The 24,820-nt window shown below is 45.6% G+C and overlaps 1 protein-coding gene across 1 annotated transcript in view; it reads left to right on the top strand.

Annotated features, from left to right (window-relative positions):
- Nucleotides 1–23,842, top strand: part of LOC148158598 (cadherin-13-like) — a 26,792-nt gene extending 2,950 nt beyond the window's left edge. The window contains exons 2-4 of the mRNA XM_088006708.1: nt 9,815–10,048; nt 11,108–11,326; nt 22,534–23,842. Of these exons, the coding sequence (XP_087862834.1) occupies nt 9,815–10,048; nt 11,108–11,326; nt 22,534–22,541 (461 nt within the window). The 3' untranslated portion in view covers nt 22,542–23,842. The remainder of the gene's footprint in view (nt 1–9,814; nt 10,049–11,107; nt 11,327–22,533) is intronic.
- Nucleotides 23,843–24,820: the final 978 nt, after the last annotated feature.

Genomic DNA, 24,820 nt, shown 5'->3' on the forward strand with positions numbered 1-24,820 from the left:
TTGTCTCTAGGCCGAAGGCTCTCCGGTTTTCACGAGGTAAGCGCTGGTAACTTGAATGAATCGAGCATCACGTGTTTAGTCATAGAGTGTTTTGTACTGTATTCTGTGGGGAATAAATCGAGCATATTTGTTCTAGCAGTAACAGTGTTTGATGCATGTTATTTTGCTGTAATCTGTGGGGAAATAAATCGTACCAATAATATATTTATACATTAATTTTTCTTATCTTCATGTTGAAAACTAGAGGTTTTTTTCTTTTACATGATTTTCCACAAATATCAGAATCACAGAGGAGGAAATATATTCCTTCTGTCTTTGCAAACTTATTTTTCTCTTTAAAACTTAAAACTCAAAGTTTAATTTGAAGTGACAGCGGCTGTCATGCAGTGGATGTTTGTCAGAACGTTTAAGTTTCTTTTTTCCGGAAGGTCAGATATCGTTTGCAGCTCAAACATGGAAATGTTTTAATAATAACTCAGCTTCATTTCTGCTTCATCACTGATCACACCTAAAAGCCTCAAACCAAAAAGCATATTGCTTTAAACTTGATGCTGTGTATTTTTCTCCTGACAGATTCGTCATATTTAAATTTTCAGATCATCTTAAAGCTGAGAAGGTTTGAAAGTTGTGCATCATTTGTTGTGCAGATGCAGTGACTGCTGCGTGTCCTGCTCTCAGAACATGAAGGTAATCAGCTCTGCAGCCTGACGCTGTGAGTAGGAGTGATGGTGCTGCCGCAGCTGGAACAAGACTTTACTTCATTGAAGTTGATGAAAAGAAAAGAAATGGAAAATTGCATCAGAGTGTGAGCTGATTATGTTTTAGTGTTGATTTAGCAGCGATGTGGAGGAAAGTGATCGCTGGAGGTGCGTCTGCCTCAGACTCCTGTCCCTTTAAATCTGCTCTCACCCGAAGTTTCCCATCATCCTCCTCTTTTACCTTGGTGCACTCCACCTTTACAGTTTTCTGGCTGCAACTAACCTGCCGTGTTGCAACATTTTCTTCTGAGATATTACTCACTCGCTGTCATCTTGTTGCTCTTATTCATCCTCCTCTTCCTCCCCTGCTTTCTGGAGACTGAGGAAGACTCTGCCTGTAATCAGAGTCAGAGTATTTTTAGCTGGAGGCGTCATCCGACGGCTGTTTGCACCAAAGCTGTGCTGGATGTCAGTCTAATGAGTCCAGTACATGTTGGCTTACACTCTGTGCTTGGAAAACTCACAAGCTGAACATATTTTAATCCGGTGGAGGCTGGAGGAAGAGGTCAGGCCTGTGGTTTTGTCACAAAAGAATGGAGACGTGGGTGTGCTTTTACCCCTGCAGCTGAAACTTTATCATCATCACACATTTCCCTCTGGAGGAAACTCCAAGTGCAAACAGGTTGAGGATTTTAAACTCATCATGCAGCGCAGGTGAAGACATTGGTCACCTTTAAGGTGCTGCAGGATGCGGCCGAGCTGCTCATTCCTCCTGCAGGAAAGGCTTGATAAGAACAGAAAGTGGCTGTCAGAGGGTAAGAAAGTGTTGGCCTAAAGCTCAAGTGTTGGGAGCAAAAGAGTGTTTTGGGGTTTGATGGAAAGATTTGAAGAGAAAGCAGAGAAAGGGAAAGAAAACGGTGTTTGTTGCTTGTAGGTGTGGATTAGTCCTGCCAGCCTGGGGCGTCGCTCATCTCAGGGCAGGAGGAAAATAAGAGCCGTTTCAGACGAAGCTTTACGTTTCCGTGTCTTCACTGCAGGATGAATAAACTCCTGTTAAACTAATCAGTGATGTTTCTGCAGCGAAAACGAAGCGTAATAACTGAACCGGGTCACATGACCTCACAGGTGTGTTCACACCTGACACACAGCAGCCAAATGAAATGCCTTCCTTCACAGAGCCAGACAGGACAGTGACCACCTGGCGAGCCCAGCTAAATAAATCACCATGAAACTTTACTAAATAATCTTTTATATTATTTTATATTGGTTCTGCTCTGTCCTCTGTACTGCTGGAATAATGTACATTTTCCCACTGCGGGATTCATAAAGGAATATCTTATCTTCAAGTCTTAATATTTATAGTCAATGATTAAACAGAACTGGACCCATTCAGGCTGAACGATCAGGATAAAAGCCGTTTGTTTGGTCGTTGCTTTGCTGCGAAGCTGAAAATCGTCTCTGCTCTTCGTTTGTTGCCTGATTTTTATGACGCTTTGATCCGACGACCTGCTGAGTTTCAAACTTTTCCTTCTCCATCTGGAGGATAATCAGACTAAATGGATCTTTCACAAAACTTGGAGCCGTTTTGATGCTGATCCTGTGAAAAAGTCGCATTTTGAAGGTTTTCCTGAGCTCATCGTCTCAGGCGTTGATGGTGAAGACGTGGTTTTTATGTATCATCATTTTTTATCTTTTTCCTCATAATAAATGTCAGAATTGTTCTTGACATTTAGGATACAAAACAAACATCTATTTTGAAAATAATCTGGATCACAGAAGCTCTGAAGTTTTTTTAAACTCATCTTTAGAAATCATGTGAAAGTAAAAAAATGAAAATGTTTGTTGCTCAGAGTGGCTGTAATTAATGCTGGAAACCAAAGTTTTAGTTCAGGGTGTGACACGTCTCATGCAGACAGACTGTACAGGACAAACACCTGGACGGTCCTGGTGGCGCCACCTGTCTGACGTTCAGCAGGGTGAGTTCTTCTGCTGCATTCAGGTGGATAAATCAGACACGTCGCTCCCCAGGATCGTTTTAATCAGAAAAGATTTTCACAAATTCTCTGCACACCTTACAAAAATAAACTTTAATTAATTATCTTTAATTTACCGCTGAGCTGAGATTGCTGCTGTAATTATTAGTGATCCATCAAACCGAGTTTCCGTGAGCGAGAGCCGCTGCAGAAAAGTTTCTGTGATGGAGACAATTAAAGCTAATCTCTTCTTCTAATTAGTGTAATTCCTGATCTGAAACCAAATTATTACAATTGATCCCTGCTGGTGTGAAGTTCATTGTCGCTCTGCAGTTTTACATTTTTCTGTAAAAGTAAAATAATTTCCTCGTTTGGCCTGATTTTGTGTGATATGAAGCCTGGGACCACTTAACCCTTCGCTCCCTGGTCCGGCCCGATTCCTCCGCAGCGACACAACGACCCGATCAGCATCTGCACATCAGAACCAGGACCGGAGCGGTTCAAGTTCAGAACCAACACATTTTCTTCAGCAAAGTTCATCACTGCTGCTGCACAACGAGCCGCTAACCAGAGAGACGGAGATGAGAATCACTGGACTGGTGGCAGCGAGCTGGTTCTGGCCCGCTGGATCTGACCCGCTGGTTCTGACCAGGTTCTGACCCGCTGGTTCTGACCTGTTGGTTCTGACCCGCTGGTTCTGACCAGGTTCTGACCCGCTGGTTCTGACCCGCTGGTTCTGGCCCGCTGGATCTGACCCGCTGGTTCTGACCAGGTTCTGACCCGCTGGTTCTGACCCGCTGGTTCTGGCCCGCTGGTTCTGACCCGCTGGTTCTGACCTGTTGGTTCTGACCTGTTGGTTCTGACCCGCTGGTTCTGACCCGCTGGATCTGATCTGTTGGTTCTGACCCGCTGGATCTGATCTGTTGGTTCTGACCAGGTTCTGACCTGTTGGTTCTGATCTGTTGGTTCTGACCCGCTGGATCTGATCTGTTGGTTCTGACCCGCTGGTTCTGATCTGTTGGTTCTGACCCGCTGGTTCTGACCCGCTGGATCTGATCTGTTGGTTCTGACCCGCTGGATCTGATCTGTTGGTTCTGACCCGCTGGTTCTGACCCGCTGGATCTGACCCGCTGGATCTGATCTGTTGGTTCTGACCCGCTGGATCTGATCTGTTGGTTCTGACCCGCTGGTTCTGACCCGCTGGATCTGACCCGCTGGTTCTGACCCGCTGGATCTGATCTTTTGGTTCTGACCCGCTGGTTCTGACCCGCTGGATCTGATCTGTTGGTTCTGACCCGCTGGTTCTGATCTGTTGGTTCTGACCCGCTGGTTCTGACCCGCTGGATCTGACCCGCTGGATCTGACCCGCTGGATCTGATCTGTTGGTTCTGACCCGCTGGTTCTGACCCGCTGGATCTGATCTGTTGGTTCTGACCCGCTGGTTCTGATCTGTTGGTTCTGACCCGCTGGATCTGATCTGTTGGATCTGACCCGCTGGTTCTGACCCGTTGGTTCTGACCTGTTGGTTCTGACCTGTTGGTTCTGATCTGGTTCTGACCGGGTTCTGGCCCGCTGGTTCGTCCTAAAGCTGCTCTTCCACTGTCAGCATCAGCCGCCCGCCGTGTTCAGTCTCTGCCTGTAGAAATCCTCCTCAGCTTCTTCCCGCCGTTCGCTTCCAGCTCCGGAGCAGAAAGGCTGCCGGACTCCCGGATCGCTCCGGTCATCTTAAGGATGATTATTGGTTCCCCGAAAACGATGAAAACCCGGAATTATTACTAATCAGTAAAATCCCCGCGGGCCGAACTTGAAGATTGGACATTATGCCGCTAACACTTAGCTTTCGTCACAACTCAGAGGCGGAATGTGAACAGGTGTTCTGACCTGTCGTACCGTCAATCCAGCATACTTTACGGCTGTGGTTCCCAAACCTTTGCTGGTTTGCTGCCGTGATTCTAACACAAACCTACGTAGCTCCGCCCAGCAGCAGCAGGTCTCCTTCACAGGTGGAAACCCAGGGCGAGCGGCGTAGCGCTCATGTTGCGTTTAAAGGCGGCTCGGAAAAACAGGTTACAACATGTTAACAACGGATTAAACAGTTTTAACTGCTGATAAAAGTGACAGAGGACACAGATATGGGAAGTGGGGAAGCCTCTACTGTATCAAACTGACAGGAATAACAGAGAGTTGGCCATTCTAAGGTAAAAACCCAGCGCAAACTGTGTTCATGTTTTGTTTTGTTTTTCATCCAGACGGCTTCCCGCGCCCCCCCTGCAATGACACAGCGCCCCCCCTAGGGGGCGCGCCCCACAGTTTGGGAACCTCTGCTTTACAGTAATGCGCACATCGATGTTACGTCACATACTGCTTACTCAGCAGATTTCCTATAAATCCATCATACCTGTGTGTTGTGTTTCTCAGACGTTTACAGTAAATTTTATCTAATTAAGCTGCTTTGTTAATCACAGATATTGACATAAATGACTTTTGCTGTTTCTTGTATCGTTACCAAACTGTAAACAAGACATTCGTCCCGTTTAGCGTCACTATTACTACAAATACTGTTTGACTACAAATTTGGTCGGGACATTTTGTCCCTATAGATAATCTACCTTTTTAATATTTCAGTATTTCTTTAGAAAACTGCACAGAATATGTCCTGAAAAAGCTGATGAGTAGCCGGATGCTGACCGAAGCTGTTCACGCAGATCATCACCTCTTTCTGGACGCTGCGTGGAAATAACTGGATTTTTCTTATTTTACTTTTATTTACTGTAAACTTCCGAGAAATAAAACACACAAAATTAAACTTCTACAAGTATGATGGATTTATAAGAAACATAACATCGATGTTCGCATTACCACGAGGTGTGACATCAGCAGGAACGCGGCGCGCTGAATAATAAAGCACAAATTAACATAAATAATCCAACAGAAATGATCCAAACCCAGAAGCATCAGAGCAGCAAAGACTCTTTTTATCGGCCAAACATCCTTTCATCTGTTTTTATTGATTTTCATAATTGTTTAGTTAATATTTGGCTGATTCTCTGCTGATGTTCAATGACAATTTGATAAAAAAAACTTTAAGGGATAATCTACACATCATCTTTCCATAAAAATTACTGATAAACTTTAAGTTTGTCTGGAAAACAACCAAGATAAAACATGAAACGGCAGTTATTAAAAATAAACAACCTCATGCTCCATTACTTTGTGTTTCATCATGAACATCTTTAATTAAACAGGTCAGGTAAATAATTGACTTTTAAACAGCTTTTATTATTTTTATTTGAAGCCATTTTTAATTGTAATGTCTCTGCTGGTTCCTTAGTTTCTGTTTTCAGGTCGATGTTTGGATCCATCACCGGTTGAGTTGAACCTTCGGCCTCAAACATCTGATTCTGATTGCGTGTCATCGGTTTTATGCATCTAACGTATAAATATCGGTTATTATAAAGCTTAATGAAGCTTTCTTTGCTGTTTCCTGTTAAATCTCCTTCCTGCTGAATCAATATTTCTGTAAGTCTCGTAAAATGAACTCATCACAGAGAATAAAGAGCCGAACAGAAACAGCAGGCAGCTCCACGGCAAACAATTAGCCCAGGAAATCTGTCAAACTCTGGGCTGAGAATAAAAACACTGAGCTGCAGCAGAGTTCAACTTCCTCCTTTTATCCACACAGAAGCCGGGCGGCTGAGTTTAGCTGTGCAGCAGATATCTGGTGATGTTACTCTGTGGAAACTTTTTCCTGTAATCATGATGAAAGTTTAGATTGAAGAGACAAACAGCAGAGACAGCAGCTCTGTCCCAGACGTCCTCACTTCCTGGTTTCCTGGACTCTCGTCGTCAGGAGGACAGACATCATCCAGAGCCGTTTTCTGCTGTTTGGTAAATGAATGAACGTTCATTCACAGACAGCTGAAAGGTCGTCTCTTTGGGTTCTGGTTCTGGAAGGTTCTCCATGTCCGTCTCTGCAGCCATAGATGTTGCTTCATGTTGTCTGTTGCTGTGGTAACAGAGCTGATGACGAGCGATAACTCTGCTGGGGCTTCCAGCCGTCTCTGGCTCTGCTCCTCGTCTCCAACACGTTTCTGATGATCTGAAATATGAATACATTATTAAACAGATTCTCTTCTGGGATCAGGGCTCATGTTTCCTTCTCCGGCCACGTGTCCGACACGTCTGGCGCCATATGGACCGACATGATGATTGCTGTTCGTATCTGACAGAAAACCTCAGAATGTCTTCAGTTCGGATGAGATTTATTTACCCTGGAGGCTGAAGCCAGAAGCCTCAGAGAAATTAAAAGTAGCTGTAACTCATAGTAGTGGATCCCTGGTATTCATAAATCTGCAAATACTTGAGACTCCATTTAAATTGTTTATAACTGCCCCTTTTAATAGTTCAAACACCAAATATACCTTAAACTGCATTAATAATCACAGTGGAAACTGTCTAAGCACTACAACATAAGCTAGGATCTACAGCCCTTTTCATCTCCACTTTTAGGGATTTCAACCAATCGGCTCCAAGGAAATGGAGTAGTGCTCCAGGATTGGCTGCTTTGCAAACTTCATCCAATAACCTGTTCCCCTCCTGGCCTGTGGGGGCGCTGCACCAAGAACCACTGAAGGAAACGACACAAAAACCTCTGAAGACACTGAGAGCAACTTCCTTCTTCACCAGATGGAAACAAGATGGAGGATTTTAGCGGTTGGAGGATTTCTCTTTAGGCTAAAGACCAGGAGACATTTCTCCTGCTAACGCTAGGCTAACACATTAGCTTTGTTTGTATTTACCCAGAATGCACTGCACTGTAGTCCACTTCTTGGTTTTGGAGCGGTCTCTGGTCCGCTTGGCGTTCAAACCGAACCAGAGTTCACTTCAACAGAACCCAGACCGATGTTTGGAGGACCAGAGTTAGCTTAGCGTTCACACCTCAACAGACAAACACAAGTTTCTAGGCAGATGGACTGGAGTCGGGTTAAAGCGGACTAACGGGTGGTGGGAATGATGGTGGGAGTGATTCAGCCTTCCAGAAGTCCCGTCTGCTCTGTTTCTTCTTCCTGACAGTTTTGGTTCAAGCTGCGTTTCCTGTTTCTCTCTGTGTCTGACGTTCAGAGGGCGAGTGAACACAATGCGGCCATAAAGTCTGTGATTCCTCCAGAAACTTTAAGCAGAACTTCGATGACAGAGTGGTGTGAAGTCGAGGCCAGCAGACGAGCCTCAGCGAAGCGGAGCCGGGCGGATGATGACACGGTGTGATGCAACGGGGATGGGGGCAGGACGCTCAGGCAGATAGTGATTGGTGAGGGGAGTATTCATTTAGGAAGACAAACAGCTTCATTTAAAGTTAGCCAAGCACAGAGACTCCCTGCAAACTGCAAATGGGTTGAAATTTGCATCTTTTCACAGACGGGGTTCCAACGTCTCTCCTCCCTCTCTGGTCTCCGTCTCCAGAGATAATGGATTATCCTGACAGAGCTTCTGTCTTTGATTGGCTTTGCAACACGTTTTCCATCTGCTTTCGCCAAAGTAATTCCTCTTCGGTCCTGATCTGCCGCTGATATCGTCACGGCCGTATTTATCTACAGCATGTAAGGAGCGTTTGCTGTTTTCTGTCATTCCTGGAGAGCGAGCAGAAAGCCGACACACGCAGAGATCGGAGTCATTTCACGACTATTAAACCGCACAAATGACAAACTCTCCACCATTACATCTGATTCCTGCTTATCTTTCACCATTACAATCTGCTGATGCTTTTTACAGCTGAGAATGAAATTAAAGTTTGGAGCCTGGCAAACAGATCATGATGATCGTCTGCTGAACAGTCGCAGCAGTAGAAACGGTTTCAGCAGCATCTTGTGTTTGTGTGGCAGGTAGACGATCTGATGCTCTCTGCTCTGTTTTGATGGAGAATATTGATTTGCTGTTCGTAGTTGATCTCATTAAAGAGCATAAACAATTACTTTCATAACTACAGCTCTCAATATTTATCATCATGTCTGAAATGTAAAACATCATTAAAGAAAACTGCAGCGCAGCCATGAATCTAATTTTTATTCAGATACTTCATTTATCCCAAAAGGGAAATTAAATATCGTCATAACTCAGATAATCCAAGTTCATTCAGTCGTCGTTGGGCAGCAAGGAGCTCCAGTAGCAGTCAGTCTTTCAACGACTCTGAGGAAGCCTCTGACTGAAGACACGACTCTCCTGACATGCTAACATGCTAACAGCTCAACATCCAGGCAGCAGAGACGATATTTCACACAGACCTGTCATGGATTTTGGGTCATATTTCAGAAATTATTTAGGTTTTTCAGATGCTAATCAGTTGTTAAAAACAAAACTTTTTTTTTAAATGTACATGATGTGCATGTGTGTTATGTGCATTAAAAACACGTTGAGGCCAGGGCTTCGTAATTAGCATGTTGCTGCTTTTTGAAGTTTCCATGAAGTGAATTTATTTTATAATTCCTATTTGAGCAATTTTACAGTGGACAGAAACGCAGCTAGTTTGAGTTTAGCTGCGTTATGACATGAAATGAAATGGCCTAAAACAGAAATGAATTTAAGGTCAGGAGTCAGAACATGGAAACGTCTCTCAGCCTCGGCTGAATGATCTCGTTTCTGTTTCGGATGATTTTACTGAATAAAATGAGATTTAAACGTTTCCTCTGATAAATGTTCAGTTTTTCTTTGTGCCTCCATCACTTTGTCTCAGGTTGAAGCAGAAAGAAAACTGGTTGAAGGTGATTACAGCACCTCTTCTAGGTTTAGGTGACTGAAGTTGTTAGTTTACAAGAGAATTTTTATGTTTTCCAATTACAGATCATGTGTTGAGGAGTTAATTGCTACCTGACCCTTGGAGCTGTTAGCAAATGTTTGTTTTATGAACCTCTAGTGGCCGAAGCAGAGCAGTTTTATCTCACCGGCCAGGAGGAGGTCAGTAATGACGAGGCGTCCGTGTTTATCCTCTCTGACCGACATCGGATGGATTCTCCCGTTTGGTGTTTATTTTCACTGAAACATTCAGAGCAGGTTTTACTCGTGTTGCTGCTGAGCAGCAGCTGGGCTGCAGCTACATCAGTGAACTGGCTTCTCCTCCGCCTTCACCGTCCTGTTGGTGTTTGTGTTCAGGCACGCCTCCGGCCACCGGGACGGGGACGCTCATCATCCATCTGGAAGACTACAACGACAACGCCCCGTTCGTGGTGCCGTCGGTGGCGCAGGTGTGCGAGGACGGCGGCGACATGAACGTAGCTGTGGTCGCAGGACGGGACAAAGACTTGGCGCCCAACGCGGCGCCGTTCAAGATAGAACTGGGGAAACAACCGGGCCTGGACAAAACATGGAGGGTCACCAGAATCAACTGTGAGTGTTTAGTCAGGAAGCAATAATAACAGTTACAGAACCCAGATATTTATCCACTCTGGATAAAACAAACCTTTTATTGTTTGTTTCAAACGTTTGCTTAAAATCCACAGCAGTAGGAAGGACATGAGGCCTTTCTTCAGTCTGTTAGCTGCATATGTTCATCAACAATATGAACATTTTTCCTCCTCTGTTTTGCCTTTATGACGCTTTGCTCCTCGGCGCCTCGTCCAGAAAGAGAAGATTATAAAAACTATTCATATTCACTCATCATCTGTCCAGAACCTGCTGAAGCTCAGATGACGAGAGAAACGGAGAAATGAAATCCTGGTCGAGTGAAAGGAAGGAGTTCAGTGTGCTAAGCTAAGCTAAGCTAAAGCTAAAACCTGACGGTCACCGTCCACCTCCACTTCTTCTCCCATTTTGGACACAGTGTGTGACCTTTGACCCTCCTGAAATCTAAATTCACCTGATTTGTTCCCGTCCCAGAAGAGATGAATGTTTCCACACAAAACGCTCCAGCAGCTCCGGTTCTGATCCGCCCGCCGCCTGCAGAGTAATCAGAGTATTTCTGACGTCATCATCTGATCGTGGAGGATCTGCTGCTGACACGGCGCTGCGTTTCATGGATTCTCCTTTGTTCAGTTTCTCCGTAAACGTTCAGATGTTTCTGACTGTTGGCTTCACAGCTGGATGAAATGTTTCTCCTAACTGTTGGAGTTAACCCCCGCTCTGCTGGAAAGCACCCGGCCTGATGCCGGGCTGAGCAGCTCCTGTTTTGTCTCATTACAGCATGAAGTGAAGCGGCTGCAGTGTTTCTGTCACAACTGGAAACTGGTTTAAAGATGATGCAACACAATGTAACCGTCTTATGCAACTTAAAGTGCCACCAATTTCTGTTGCTTGAGTGTTAAGGAAAGTCTAACCTGGTAGTTACTTCAAGCTGACACACACACACACACACACACACACACACACACACACACACACACACTGGTGTGCAGAATAAGCATTAATGCAGAGCAGATCTCCTAATTCTCCGTTGCTGTGTCCCTGCAGCCACTCATTCCCAGATCATGCTCCTGCAGAGTCTGAAGAAAGCCAACTACCAGCTGCCGCTGCTCATCACGGACTCAGGGGTGCCCCCTTTGTCCAACAGCACAGAGGTCAAAGTTCAGGTGTGCATCTGTACAAAGACCAAGAGATACTGCAGCTCCGCCCACTCCCACCGCACTAGCCTTGTTGTGCTGCTGTCGACACTGCTGCTTGTCCGTCTCTGTGAGTATTCCCGCCCTGCTGACCTCACACTGACCTGCTGGTGCCGTTCGCTTTGTGGCTCCTGATTGGTTTGATTCTGTGAGAAATGATCCGGAAACATTTGAAACTAGAAAAATATTCCACAGTTCTGATTTTCTGTGGATCAAAACTCCAACTCATTCACTGAAAATCTGCCTGGTCATGGATTTCTAAAATATTCCGAGGAAAACCTCAGAGCCGGAGGCTGTCGGCTTATCTGAACGCAGGAAGACTCTGGAGCTGCGTCTGAAATGATGAAGGCATTCACAGCAATCCAAAGAGTGACGAGTGTGTTATTAAGACACACACACACACACACACAGCTCTCTCTCGTTTGTCTGAAGTGTTTGTGGTTTCTGACTCGGTTCCAATGAAGTGCAGATTATTGATAATGTGATAAATAACACTGATCAATAATCAGTTCTTTTCATGCTTTGACATGCTGGTTTCAGCTGCAGATTCACCGTCTGGCTGTAAATCTGAGGCGTTTCTCGTTTCAGTGACATAAAAGTCTGATAACCGTTCAGACTGCAGACACTTAGGAAACCATCAGACACGGTTTAGCTCACCGTGTGGAAGAGATGGGATCATTTCTGTGGATCCTTACCTGGAAAACACTGCAGCTTCTAGAGTCGGCTGTCTGGACACTTTGGCAGCTGTTAATGATAACAGCATAATAATCCACTGGTAGATCAGTGTCCTCTGCAGACCAACAAGCTGCTCGTGGTTTTTCCTCTCACTCCAACAGTCAGACCAGTTTACAGACTGGTCAGACCTTCTAAATGCTGAGTCGGGATCTCAGTGGGAATAAATGTGAGGGTTTCCTGATTAGTTCCTCACCATCAATAACCTCTTTCTGTTCCGTTTAGTGATGTTTGGTTAGTTTACTGTCCAGGATGTTGTAAACATTCTGCGGTTGGATCTAAACTCCTTACGGCCTTCAGTCCTGCAGCTGATTCAGACAGAAACTCTTCTTTGTGTTTCTGATTTTTATACGACATCCAGAAGTCGACCTTGTTCTTCCTCCAAACATCTCATTTAGTCCAAGCAGCAGCATGAATAATTCATCGCCTCGGCGCAGAACGCAGACCGTTTGGTGAGAGCGAAATTCATTTCTCGACTTTAAGACCTCTCCCTCTGTCTGCCGTCCACCTGGTCGTGTCGTTCGTGCCGGAGGCGTTGAGGCAGCAGACAGTGAGGGATGATGGGGGAAACCCAGACGTATTTCACTCCAGCCTTAAGAGATGATGTACTTATAATTATGTCTTTGTTCAGCAGATTAATGGACTAGAGAGCGTCAGACTAATCCTCTCTTGTTTTCTTCTTTTCGTTGTTCTCTTGAACGTTTTTTTCTCTCTGATTGTTTCTGATCCTCTCGCCTGCTTTGCCTCCTCCTGCCTGTAATATCTGCCATTTTATTTTTATCCATGAAGGAAGCTTGCTCTCAACAATCCTTCGTTTCCTGCTGTGCGTCGCGTCAGTAAGAAAAATCATTTAAAAAAATCATTTTTTAATCTTTTAGGTCTGGGATTCCCAAACTTTCCACCCCATGACCCAGACAGCTTTGGACCGCTGTGGCAAACCTTCACATTTTAATCAAACATATTTTGATGAAATCATCAGAAATGAGAAGCGGCTTTGCGTCCATCGCTGCTGTTAGCGGATGTGTGTCAGATTAACAGGCGTACCAGAAACATGCAAAGTTCCAGGAGAAACTTTTTCTAAATGTGATTAAATAAAATCAAATCTGTGAAATTCATCAACTTTTACAACCCTTTTTATTCATGATTTGATAATTACTAAATCTGTTCGTCCTCATGGCTGCAGAAGTTCTTTGTTTCCTCCACATGCTGGACGGATCCTTCGCTCTTTTCCTCATCTGAAACGTTTCCAGCTGCTGCGCTGGCAGAGTAAGGAGCAAAGCAGCTCGATAAACCTGACCGAAAAACTGGATGCAAATAAGATTTAATGACTTTAAGAACCCAGAAAATGTTCTGGTGTGAGCGTCTGGTGAGATCATGCTCCTCTTCGGCCCTTTGTTATCCGCGGTTGCCATGGTGAAGAACCAGGAAGCTCAGTAATTGGCCGACATGCCGGGTCGACTCTAGATCAGCTGTTCCAGATGTTTGTCGCTCTGCACATCAGCAGCGTTCTGGAGAGAGTCAGTCAGAACCGGACCGGCGCTGCGGGACCAGTCGGTCCGTTCAGTCGGAACCGGACCGGCGCTGCGGGACCAGTCGGTCCGTTCAGTCGGAACCGGTCCGGCGCTGCGGGACCAGTCGGTCCGTTCAGTCGGAACCGGTCCGGCGCTGCGGGACCAGTCGGTCCGTTCAGTCGGAACCGGACCGGCGCTGCGGGACCAGTCGGTCCGTTCAGTCGGAACCGGTCCGGCGCTGCGGGACCAGCAGCAGAACTGAGGTTACAGACCGTCAGGAATGTGAGTCTCCTCTGGGAATGTCATTGTTACTGCTGAGCAACAGTTCTTCCGATTTGGACACAGGAGATTTACACACACACACACACACACACACACACACACACACACACACACACACACACACACACACACACACACACACACACACACAAACGCGCGCAGCCAGCAGGCAGTGAGAGATGACTCCTGCTCCAGCTCATCTCGGCGCTGCCGGGGGACAGATGGAGGACTGATCAGTGCGGCGGAAAGTCAGATAGTCTGACAGAGAGTAAGAGAGCTTCTCTTTCAATTCCCTTATCTCGCCGCTGACCTCTGACCCTGCAGCAGAGAGATGAGGCAAAGAAAAATGGGGGGAGCTAGAGGGGAAGGATTGGTTAAAGAAACGACACAACAAAGGTGTGAAGATTGAAGTCTGGTTTTCTGTTTTCCTGCTGCAATGTGAGCGCAGCAGCAGAGACAAAACGGCTTTTCTTTTTAAAAACCAGACAGAAAAATACCTGGAAATCAAAATGAACATTCACCAAAGAAACGTTTTAAAAATACTAATGATGAACCAGGTTTCCACAATCATCTCATTGTGGGGGGACATTTTAAAGAAACGTCAAAAGTGACTGAACATTAACACTACTGCTCATTTTTGTAAAAAGAGCCACAAATATTCAGCAATGAAGGAACGATTGATCGGATTAATCAAGAACCAATTACTAAAGTAATCATCAACTAATTTATTAACCGATAAATTGTTTGCTTAAAACACATTTTCTGAAATAAAATCAGTAATTGATCCAAAACATAATAAAAAATATCAACATTTTACATTAAAAACCATCTGTCTGTAAATCTGATTGATCATCTACAGTCACTTTATGGTTCATGTTCTGCAGAATAAATTTATTAATCACGTTTTGCTACCAAGTCACTGATTGGTGGATCAATAATTAACCCCTGATCGTCTCCTCTCTCATGTAGGAGGATCTTTAGCTGCTGAGCTTCAAACCGTCAGAGTTCACTAAAGGAAAACGTCCTCGGCTCCACAGACGGGTTTATGACTTACGTCACGATTTATGACGAGAAAAGTTTTTAGGCTAAAATGTTTCAGGTCTTCAGAAAAATCTGAAATCCAACAAAGAAAACATAAAAATGATGATTTTATCGTGGAAACGCCGACCTGGCTCCAGGTGGAAAGTTATCACTCCGTTTCCAGTCGTGAGGTTTTGGAACATGGTACTGAAGGATGAAGATCAGAACCTGCCTGGCAGCAGGAAGTAGGCCAGCAGATCTCAGGGAGCAGAAACAAAACCATTATCAGTCTGGATCGGCTTCCAGAACCATCCATCCATCCAGAACCGTCTCTGAAAACTTCCTGCTGATCCCAAAGACTTCTGGGAAATATCCTGAGGAGACGGACGTGAACCTATCGGCGGTTCAGGTCCCGTTCCAGAACCACCGATCAGTTATTGATCATCAGAACATCAGGAAAATGTTAAAGGGTGTAAATACTTTTTTAGCTGTTTCCACATGATTCAGTTCATGTTAAAACATTTCACAGGTAGAAAACTGATGCAGACCACAGTGCCCCCTATCTGTGGACTGAAGTATTACTTATCCTCCAGCATCTTCAGCCAGTGATGCTGCTGATGTGGACAGCGTGTTCCCAGTGTTCCCAGTGTTCCCAGTCTCAGGATTAGCAGTTAAACAGCCTCAGTGTTTCTGTTTTCAGAGGAAAATGGATGAAAACATTCAACACCACAGACGACATCCAGTCTGGGTGCCTTGGCTTTTCCTCCATCCTGAGGTTTTCTGCTGTTTCCTGATCCGCTCTAATCCGCTCCCAGTCAGAGAGACGGGAACGTTTCAGGGCTTATTTACTGAAAATATGACTTCTTCACAGCGTTAGGAGGAGATGATGTGCAGTTACCATGGCAGTGGTGAAGAGATCCTCAGTGATGAAACTCAACCCGAAACTTCGCCGCCATTCACCTTCAGCTCACAGGATTAATTAACTCGGCCTTTTATTTATTACTGCCTCCTGGAAAATGTTACTCTATTGCCCTCATTCAACATTTAACCCTCATAAACATTTTGCTCTTCTTGGGGTGAAATTGAAGGTTTGGAAATTCTTCCAGCTGTTCGTCTCCCGGCAGCTGATGGTTTTGTTAACGTCATTAAAGCGACCGGATGCTGCAGCAGTTCAGAAACAACAGTCCTGTTGTGGAAAAGATTTATTTCCAAGCACTGATGGATGAAATCACTCAATCAGGTTAATTTGGATATTGTGTTCAAAATTCTGAAATCAAAGTAAAAATTTAAGTCAGTTATTATAAGAGTCAAAATACTAAGAAATAATTCAGATTTTTGAGAATAAAGACGAAATTCTGAGATTGTCAATATTCTGAAATCAAAGTAAAAAATCTGACATTAAAGTGAAAATTATATTAAAGTCAAAATTCAAAGAAAAAAGTCTGAATTTTGAGAGTAAAGTTAAATATTTTTGAACAAAATGATAATATGCAGCTGCTGGGAGTTCAGTTCACTGCAGCAGAGCCACAAATACTGGGCGCCATTTTCACTCCGATGTTCTGAATGTAATTTAGTTTTAATGCACTTTATTATTCTAACAGAACAAAACTAGTTTTTAATCATGAAAGCTGCTGTTGTTTGGATCTTTAATGTGACAGAAATTAATTAGAGCAACACGTCTGGTTCTGACTGCAGCCGGCGACTGTTTCCAGCGTGTAGCGGCTCCATGCTGGCGCCTGGCGGTTCACACGGCGCCACCTGCTGCTGTCAGCAGCTTCCTGTCGCTCCCTGTTTATTCTGAGGGGCCAAGGTGCTAATGATGCAGGCGCTCACCCCCGTTAGCACAACGCCGAATAACAAATCTCAGGCGACAAGTCTAAAAATAATGCAACGCAGAGACAATTTAAAAGGTGAGAAAATGCAGCCAAAGAAAATTCACTTTGGAAAAATCAAAGTTCATCTGAACATTTTGAACTTTTCATGTTAAAAGTCTTTTTTCCATGATTGCATGTGAATGCATCACCATCTAAATCTATCTGCAACATGATCAGGGGATGAAGGAGTCGTAGCTCGATGCTTGGTTGCCATGGTTACCAAAACCTCAACATCAGGTCGATTTCTGCTTTAATAACTCAACCAAACAGCTCAGTGGATAAAAACTGCTGCGATTTTCAGCCACCAGTAAAACGAGTCAAACTTTCCTGCATCAGTATTCATGAGGCGAAGCTGCATTTATGAATAACTCATTTACATAATTTATACTTAAATGGGTTCAGCGCACCTGAGCCAGAAGAACTCCAGCAGAACCTTTCTGTCTGAAACTGAAACAGAAACTTTTACCATTCTCCAAAATATTTGATTATTGATCTGATCTGATCAGCACTCCCTTCAGTTCAGATCAATACTGATCCGATCTCCTTTCAGGTCCATTGGTTCTGAAACATTCACTTATTTACAGAAAAATTAACAGTAAAAGTTAAAATTTTAAAAATGTTACTGATTTATCAAAAAAAACTAAAACGTCTGAGTCTCAGCTCCATCTTCACAAACCTGCAGTCGGTCCAGACGGCCGCTGGTAATGAGCCTGGTCCCGGTCCTGGTCCTGGTTCTGATCCCGGTCCTGGTCCCGGTCCTGGTTCTGATCCCGGTCCTGGTTCTGATCCCGGTCCTGGTTCTGATCCCGGTCCTGGTCCTGGTTCTGGTCCTGGTTCTGATCCCGGTCCCGGTCCTGGTCCCGGTCCTGGTTCTGGTCCCGGTCCTGGTTCTGATCCCGGTCCTGGTCCCGGTCCTGGTTCTGATCCCGGTCCTGGTCCTGGTTCTGGTCCTGGTCCCGGTCCTGGTTCTGATCCCGGTCCTGGTTCTGATCCCGGTCCTGGTCCTGGTCCCGGTCCTGGTTCTGATCCCGGTCCTGGTTCTGATCCCGGTCCTGGTCCCGGTCCTGGTCCTGGTCCTGGTTCTGGTCCTGGTCCCGGTCCTGGTTCTGATCCCGGTCCCGGTCCTGGTCCCGGTCCTGGTTCTGGTCCTGGTTCTGATCCCGGTCCTGGTTCTGATCCCGGTCCTGGTTCTGGTCCCGGTCCTGGTTCTGATCCCGGTCCTGGTCCCGGTCCTGGTCCTGGTTCTGGTCCTGGTCCCGGTCCTGGTTCTGATCCCGGTCCCGGTCCTGGTCCCGGTCCTGGTTCTGGTCCTGGTTCTGATCCCGGTCCTGGTCCTGGTCCCGGTCCTGGTTCTGATCCCGGTCCTGGTCCCGGTCCTGGTCCTGGTCCTGGTTCTGTTCCTGGTTCTGGTCCTGGTCCCGGTCCTGGTTCTGATCCCGGTCCCGGTCCTGGTCCCGGTCCTGGTTCTGGTCCTGGTTCTGATCCCGGTCCTGGTTCTGATCCCGGTCCTGGTTCTGGTCCCGGTCCTGGTTCTGATCCCGGTCCTGGTCCCGGTCCTGGTCCTGGTTCTGGTCCTGGTCCCGGTCCTGGTTCTGATCCCGGTCCCGGTCCTGGTCCCGGTCCTGGTTCTGGTCCTGGTTCTGATCCCGGTCCCGGTCCTGGTCCCGGTCCTGGTTCTGGTCCCGGTCCTGGTTCTGATCCCGGTCCTGGTCCCGGTCCTGGTCCTGGTCCTGGTCCCGGTCCTGGTTCTGATCCCGGTCCTGGTCCCGGTCCTGGTTCTGGTCCTGGTTCTGATCCCGGTCCCAGTCCTGGTCCCGGTCCTGGTTCTGATCCCGGTCCTGGTCCCGGTCCTGGTTCTGATCCCGGTCCCGGTCCTGGTCCCGGTCCTGGTTCTGATCCCAGTCCTGGTCCCGGTCCTGGTCCCGGTCCTGGTTCTGGTTCTGGTCCTGGTTCTGGTCCCGGTCCTGGTCCCGGTCCTGGTTCTGATCCCGGTCCTGGTTCTGGTCCTGATCCCGGTCCTGATCCCGGTCCTGGTTCTGGTCCCGGTCCTGGTTCTGATCCCGGTCCTGGTCCTGGTCCCGGTCCTGGTTCTGGTTCTGGTCCTGGTTCTGGTCCCGGTCCTGGTCCCGGTCCTGGTTCTGATCCCGGTCCTGGTTCTGGTCCTGGTTCTGATCCCGGTCCTGATCCCGGTCCTGGTTCTGGTCCCGGTCCTGGTTCTGATCCCAGTCCTGGTCCCGGTCCTGGTTCTGATCCCGGTCCTGGTTCTGGTCCCGGTCCTGGTTCTGATCCCGGTCCCGGTCCTGGTCCCGGTCCTGGTTCTGATCCCGGTCCCGGTCCTGGTCCCGGTCCTGGTTCTGGTCCTGGTCCTGGTTCTGATCCCGGTCCCGGTTCTGATCCCGGTCCTGGTCCCGGTCCTGGTTCTGATCCCAGTCCTGGTTCTGGTTCTGCTGAAGGTTTCTTCCTGTACAGGGAGGTTTTCCTCTCCACTGTCTCAACATGCTGTTAGTCAATGACTCAAGTGATCGTCTGCTGTCGCCCCCTGCTGGTCATTAGAGTGAACGACTCGACGCTCTACGGGGTTTCCTTAGAAACTTTACAAACTAATTTAATAATAAACTGAACTTAAAGCTCTGATTGCTATCTTGGACTAATTGTTGTGAAAATGAAGCCATAGAAATGAACTGAGTTGTAGAATCGGCTAATTAACATGTAAAATCGGTTCCGGTTCCGGTCCTTCACATCATGAAACGGAGTGAGGCGGTCAGTTCTGTTTCCCATCATTAGAAATGAAAACATATCTGCGTTATGCACAAACCCGACTCTCTGCATTTCGCTCAGCTGAAAGCAGCAAACTGGGACTTTATGGTTCTGTAGGATGTCTGAACAGAACCGGCTGATGACCCGACCCACCATCATGTGGATCTCGTTCTTCGTTTTGCTGCGACCCGCTGATTGACTCATTAGATTCAGCTTCAGGCTCCTGATTGGTCTTCATGCCGCAGCGCCTCTGTTTTCGCCTCTCAGCCGTGACACACCTGAGCTAATCGGCCTCGTTTCAGATTCCGGAGGTGCAGAAACGTTTCCTGTCCAGCCAGCGTCCTGATTTCCTGCCGCTTCACATTTCAGGCGTTATGCCGCCGCCATTTTTACCTGTAGAGAGCCGAGCTAAAGCCAGTGAGTGTTTCGTTTTTACCCACTGTGAAAAACCTGCTTGTCACATTTTTCACAAAATAACATCAACTAGCGACAAATCCAGCAACTTTTTTTCCTGTTGTTGGAGATTTTTATGCGATTTGTGACGCAGCAGTCACACTGCAACAACTGAGCAACTTGCTGTTCCCAACTCGCCACCAGGGGGCGTCTGAGTGACATGGCTTTAAACTAACCAGTTGGTAAATTCAACTGCAGTAGCCACACCTCAGCCCATAGAGGGCAGCACTGAAACAGTTTTAGGCAAAATATTCTACAAATTTACACAGAAATGTCAAAATTTGTAGAAATGTTGCTAAGTGGATCGTCTGCAGTGATGTCATCGCTGTAGCGGTCTGTGGTGAAGAGGAGCTGCTCTCTATTTACTGATGATCTACGCTCTTCACTCTAACCCTTAAAGCTGCAGTATAACTTTTATCCTAAATACTTTTTTACATCTTGGTTGAAACTCAACATGTGAGAAGATTGAGCTCCTGTTTTCTCTCAGTGCTAACTAGAAACAACCAATCAGAGCCAGGAGGCGGGGCTTAGCGCTGTCAATCACAGTCTTGTCTGTCGGGTTGATTCAGTCGGCAACAAGTTGATTCTGCTGCTTTAATGAAGAGAATCGTTCGTTGCCCATCTCAGAGGAAGTGATGAACTCTTCCTCCTCCTCTTCCTCCTCTCTGCTCCTGTGAATCCTGTCGAAGCTGAAGCTGCTCTGAATCGATTCTCCTTTTCGTGTCAGGAGTTTCAGTTTCCATCCAGAGGAAGCGTTGCCTCTGTTCTCTCCAGCTCTTCCTGTGAGGTGCAGCGTTCCCGCCGGGGAAAAGCCGATACTTTGAGTTTCCTCAGAGAGCTGGGATGGGAACCTGAAGGAAAAACGGCTGTAAAACAAAAACAGTCGGCTCCTCCGTTCTGAGCCGTTTTGCTTCGACCGCCTCACGGTTTTTCCCGTCCGTTTGGTTTCAGTGTCTGCTGGAGTTCTGGCTCACAGTCCTCAGGACGGGGCTGTAAAATTATTATAGTTTATAAATGGTGGAAATGAAACTCTGTTGGGTTTCTCAGTAGAACATGGATGAGATAAAGAAAAGTTTCTTCATTTAAATGTTAGATTTTAACATCAGACGCTGTTTGAAAGTGAAACCAGAGCTTATTTGATCCACCAGCGTTTTCCCTTCCACTTTTTAAAAAACTGATTTAAAATGTAATACCTGGAGATAAATTCATTTAAAATGTAATCTATTACCTGGAGACGACTGGGAACATTAAACACAAGGAACATTTATCAGCAACTTACCTTTAAATTTACTCATTAGCATATTTCTCTGATAGAGAAGAAATTTACATGAAGAACCTGGAAATCCTTTCAGTTTCATCCACACACACACAAACACACACACACAGAAACACACACACTTATGCATCACATGAGTAAAAAACTTTAAATTATGTAAAATCTGAACAAATAACCTTTTCAAACAATAAGTTTAATACTCCAAACTGAAATCGGCCCATTTTAATCATAAGTGCACTTGTGAAGCTTTTAGCAGAACCTGGGCTGTGAACCTGCTGCTTCGCTCTGAGAGCAGCTAAAGGTCCTTAAGAGACGAGCGTGAACGGCCGCTTCACTCCAGCTGGGCTCATGAAGAGACCGAAGAGCAAACGGATTAGAAGAAGAGGTCAGTGTTGCCATCGCTGCGTCTCCAGCCAATCAGACGTCTAGAGCCAATCAGTAAAATCCCTTTTCATGAATTTACCTGCATTTTCTCCAACCTGCTGCAGGTTTCAGTGAGGTGGAGACAAACTGCTGCTGTTTTTGTTTGGTTTCGGTGGAATGGGGGTCATGTGGAGTACCTCTGAGAAGTCAGTGTTTCACCTGAGTTTGGAGAAGCTGCTGCGTTTTAAAACTGGTTACCATAGAAACATAACGAGTGTTCAGCCCGGTTCACCTGATTTTAATGTTTCCCAGTTATCTGCCTGGATCTGAAGATAATCAGAGATTTTCCTGCTGTGTGTTCAGTGATCGGGTTTATCTTGAGATAAAACGAGATATCTTGAGTCAGACTGTGATGCTCAGCGCTGCTCCACCGCGTGTGTCTTGTAAGTTTTAAATGGATACACAAATGGTAAATGGACATAAAGCGCTTTTTCAGTCATTTTGACCACTCAAAGCGCTTTTCATAGAGTCAAATTCACCCATTCACACTCGCAAACGCTACGCGGATCGGTAGGCAGTTAGCAGGAGGAAGCTGGAATCGAACCTACAACCTTCCGATCAACTACTCTGCCCACACCGCCACAGTCACCCTGTGGCTCTGCGGGAAGTTCTGATGCCCACAAGCATTACATCAGAACGTCCAGACCCGGAAGTGAAGTTTCACTGAAGTTGTTTGCGTTGGCAGAATTGATTATTGATTTCTTTCTCACCTGTTCGGTCTGACAGGTGAATTTCTGATTCTCCAAACTGAGATCCGTCTGACTGCAGGTTAGATACTGACGGCTCTTAACTGCTCAACAGAACCTCATCAGCACCGGGGAAAGTCATGAACTGATCCAGGTGAACTGGGCTCTTCTCCAAGGTATTCACTCTTGTTCTTCTTGTTTTCTCCTCCTCCACCCGTCTCCTCCCACCCTGCCCTGACCCTTGACCCCTGACCCCCCTCCAGGCCTGTAAGTCCTGCTGAAACCTCTCATTGTCCTTTTCGCACCACTGAGAAGCAACTACGAATCTCCCCACGCGCCCGGGATTAGGAGGAGAAGAAGAAATCTTCTCACCTCGACGAAATCCAACAAGCAAACCTAGAACTTTCTCCCAGGGACAGCGCCGCCGCCTGTCAGCCATCTTTGTTTTTAAATCACTTCCTGTTTCCTGCTGGACCTCTTCATTCTTCCTCTCCATCTTCACCTCTCTGATCTTGCGTTCCTATTCTTTCTTTTTTCTCTCCCTCTATCCATCATTGATTATTGATTTCTGTCCCAACCTGCCCCACCCCCACCCGTTGCAGAGCTAGGAATGTAGCGGTGTTAGCAGTGTTAGCATCGCGCCACATCCTGAAGGAACATTAATACTGATATGGAGAGAATAAAGCAGATCAACTCCTAATGAAGCAGAAACCTCCCCTCCCCGTCGTCATGGCTACCTCTTTTACCTGTACCCCATGAAGACTGCCTGGCTGTGTTAGCGTCTCCCGTCCGCCCGTTGACCTGCGTGCCGCCGGCCCAGTGAACTCTGCAGCCCGTCTGGTCGGCGGTGTTAACGTGTTTCTTTATCTTCTCGTCAGAGTGTTTGATCGTTTGATCTTGTTTCCGTCTCAGAGGACTGAAGCGTCTTTCTTTGTCTGCGGTCTGTTGGTGGTTGTGGCTCTTTTAGGACGAGGTCGTAGCCATAAGCCTTCAAAATAAGAGACTCTGGAGTCGTTTCCTCAGTTTGCTTCTGTTCTTATCGCATTAGTTATCATGGAGTGGAAAACAGTAAATCTTTACAGTAATGGTGTAAACCTGAAAAAAAGTACTATTATATAAATATTTTTATTTTTTACCATTGTATAAATATACAGTATTGATTAACTTATGTAGTTTGATTGCAAGTCTTTCTCAGTAAGTCTGTTTTAAAAGAGGAAACCATCTTTTCTGTGAAATTACAGGCTATTGTTGTGTTCACTATTTTACTGTAACATCTTTGGTTTCTGATTGTTTTCCTTTTTGAAGCGTGATTCATTTTGCACAATCAGGAGTGAAGTTTGTTGACTGCAGCTGTGTTTGGGTTCGGTTCGTTCTCCCGCCTCTCCTCCTCTCATTTCCAGTCAGAAGAAGAAAAACAAAGACTTTGGTGGATCGTTTTCCTTTTTGTCTTCGCGCTCATCGGAGAAACGTAGCGTGTGTGCGTTCGTCTGGAGACCAACTTAAAAAAGGACATCTTGAATGAGTTCTGTCTGTCTTTTGCACTAATTTAATAAAGCCGTTACTGAAAGTTCCCATGATGCTTCAGGTCATGTTTATTCTGATGAGTCAATATAAGCTCCAAATCTTTGCTCTCCTGTATTTTGTGCATATCTTTGTTTCCTGGTTGCTCTGAAGCAGCAGGCGCGGCGCAGAGGCCGAGCGCTCCAGCTGCAGGTTTGTACTTTTCTGATTATTGAAAAAGATTTAATATAATAAACCATAAAGCTGATGAGTTACCAAAACAAACGACAGAATTAATCCTGCAAGAAAAAATGTTTTGTGAAAAATTCAAATTAGATTCCACAAAAGATTTAAGAATCTAATGTTGTAATTCATTAAGAGATTTTGAAGAGAATCAAAGGAAATGCTGCAGTTAAATTCATGAGAGCAAAATGGCGCCATGCAGGTGGACAAGAAGGTAAGATTTAACTTTTCGCCGAGTCGGTGTTGGAGCCTTGAAGAACCAGGAGATAAAACTGAAGGCCTCAGAAATTTACATACAAATAAAATCATTTTCCAGAAGCAAAAAGAAAGTTTTTATTTTTAAATACCGATGAATATTAACAATGATGGTTTAGCTCATTATCACTTTCCCTCATTCAGAAAAGGTTGCGTCTAAACTGAGACTAAAGGTGAACAGAGATTTTTACTCCGATTCAGAATCAAAATGTTCAGATCCAGGAAGTTTCTCGTCTCCGACTCTCAGCGGACTGATGATGGCGTAACCAGGGTTACAGTCACTGGCGGTTTTTATCTGATTCAGTTAATCGGCCTTCAGAACGGGTTTGCTAGTTTTATTAGTTACTGTTAGTTAAATGTTGTTTAGGTTTTATTATTTATAATCGTAGTTTTAGCTTTTTCATACTTTGGATCATTTTTAGATGCAGAATTTGAAAAGTTCAGAATATAGTAATGTGATACTTTGTGTAATAAATCCTGAACAGAAAACCATTTTTGAAAACTGTTCAGGTGTCGTTGAACCACCTGCTGCCCTCAGGCGTCTTTTCCTGT

The sequence above is a fragment of the Poecilia mexicana genome, unplaced genomic scaffold, assembly GCF_051168715.1.
Source record: "Poecilia mexicana isolate PSO_F unplaced genomic scaffold, ASM5116871v1 scaffold_6, whole genome shotgun sequence".
Classification (NCBI taxonomy): domain Eukaryota; kingdom Metazoa; phylum Chordata; class Actinopteri; order Cyprinodontiformes; family Poeciliidae; genus Poecilia; species Poecilia mexicana.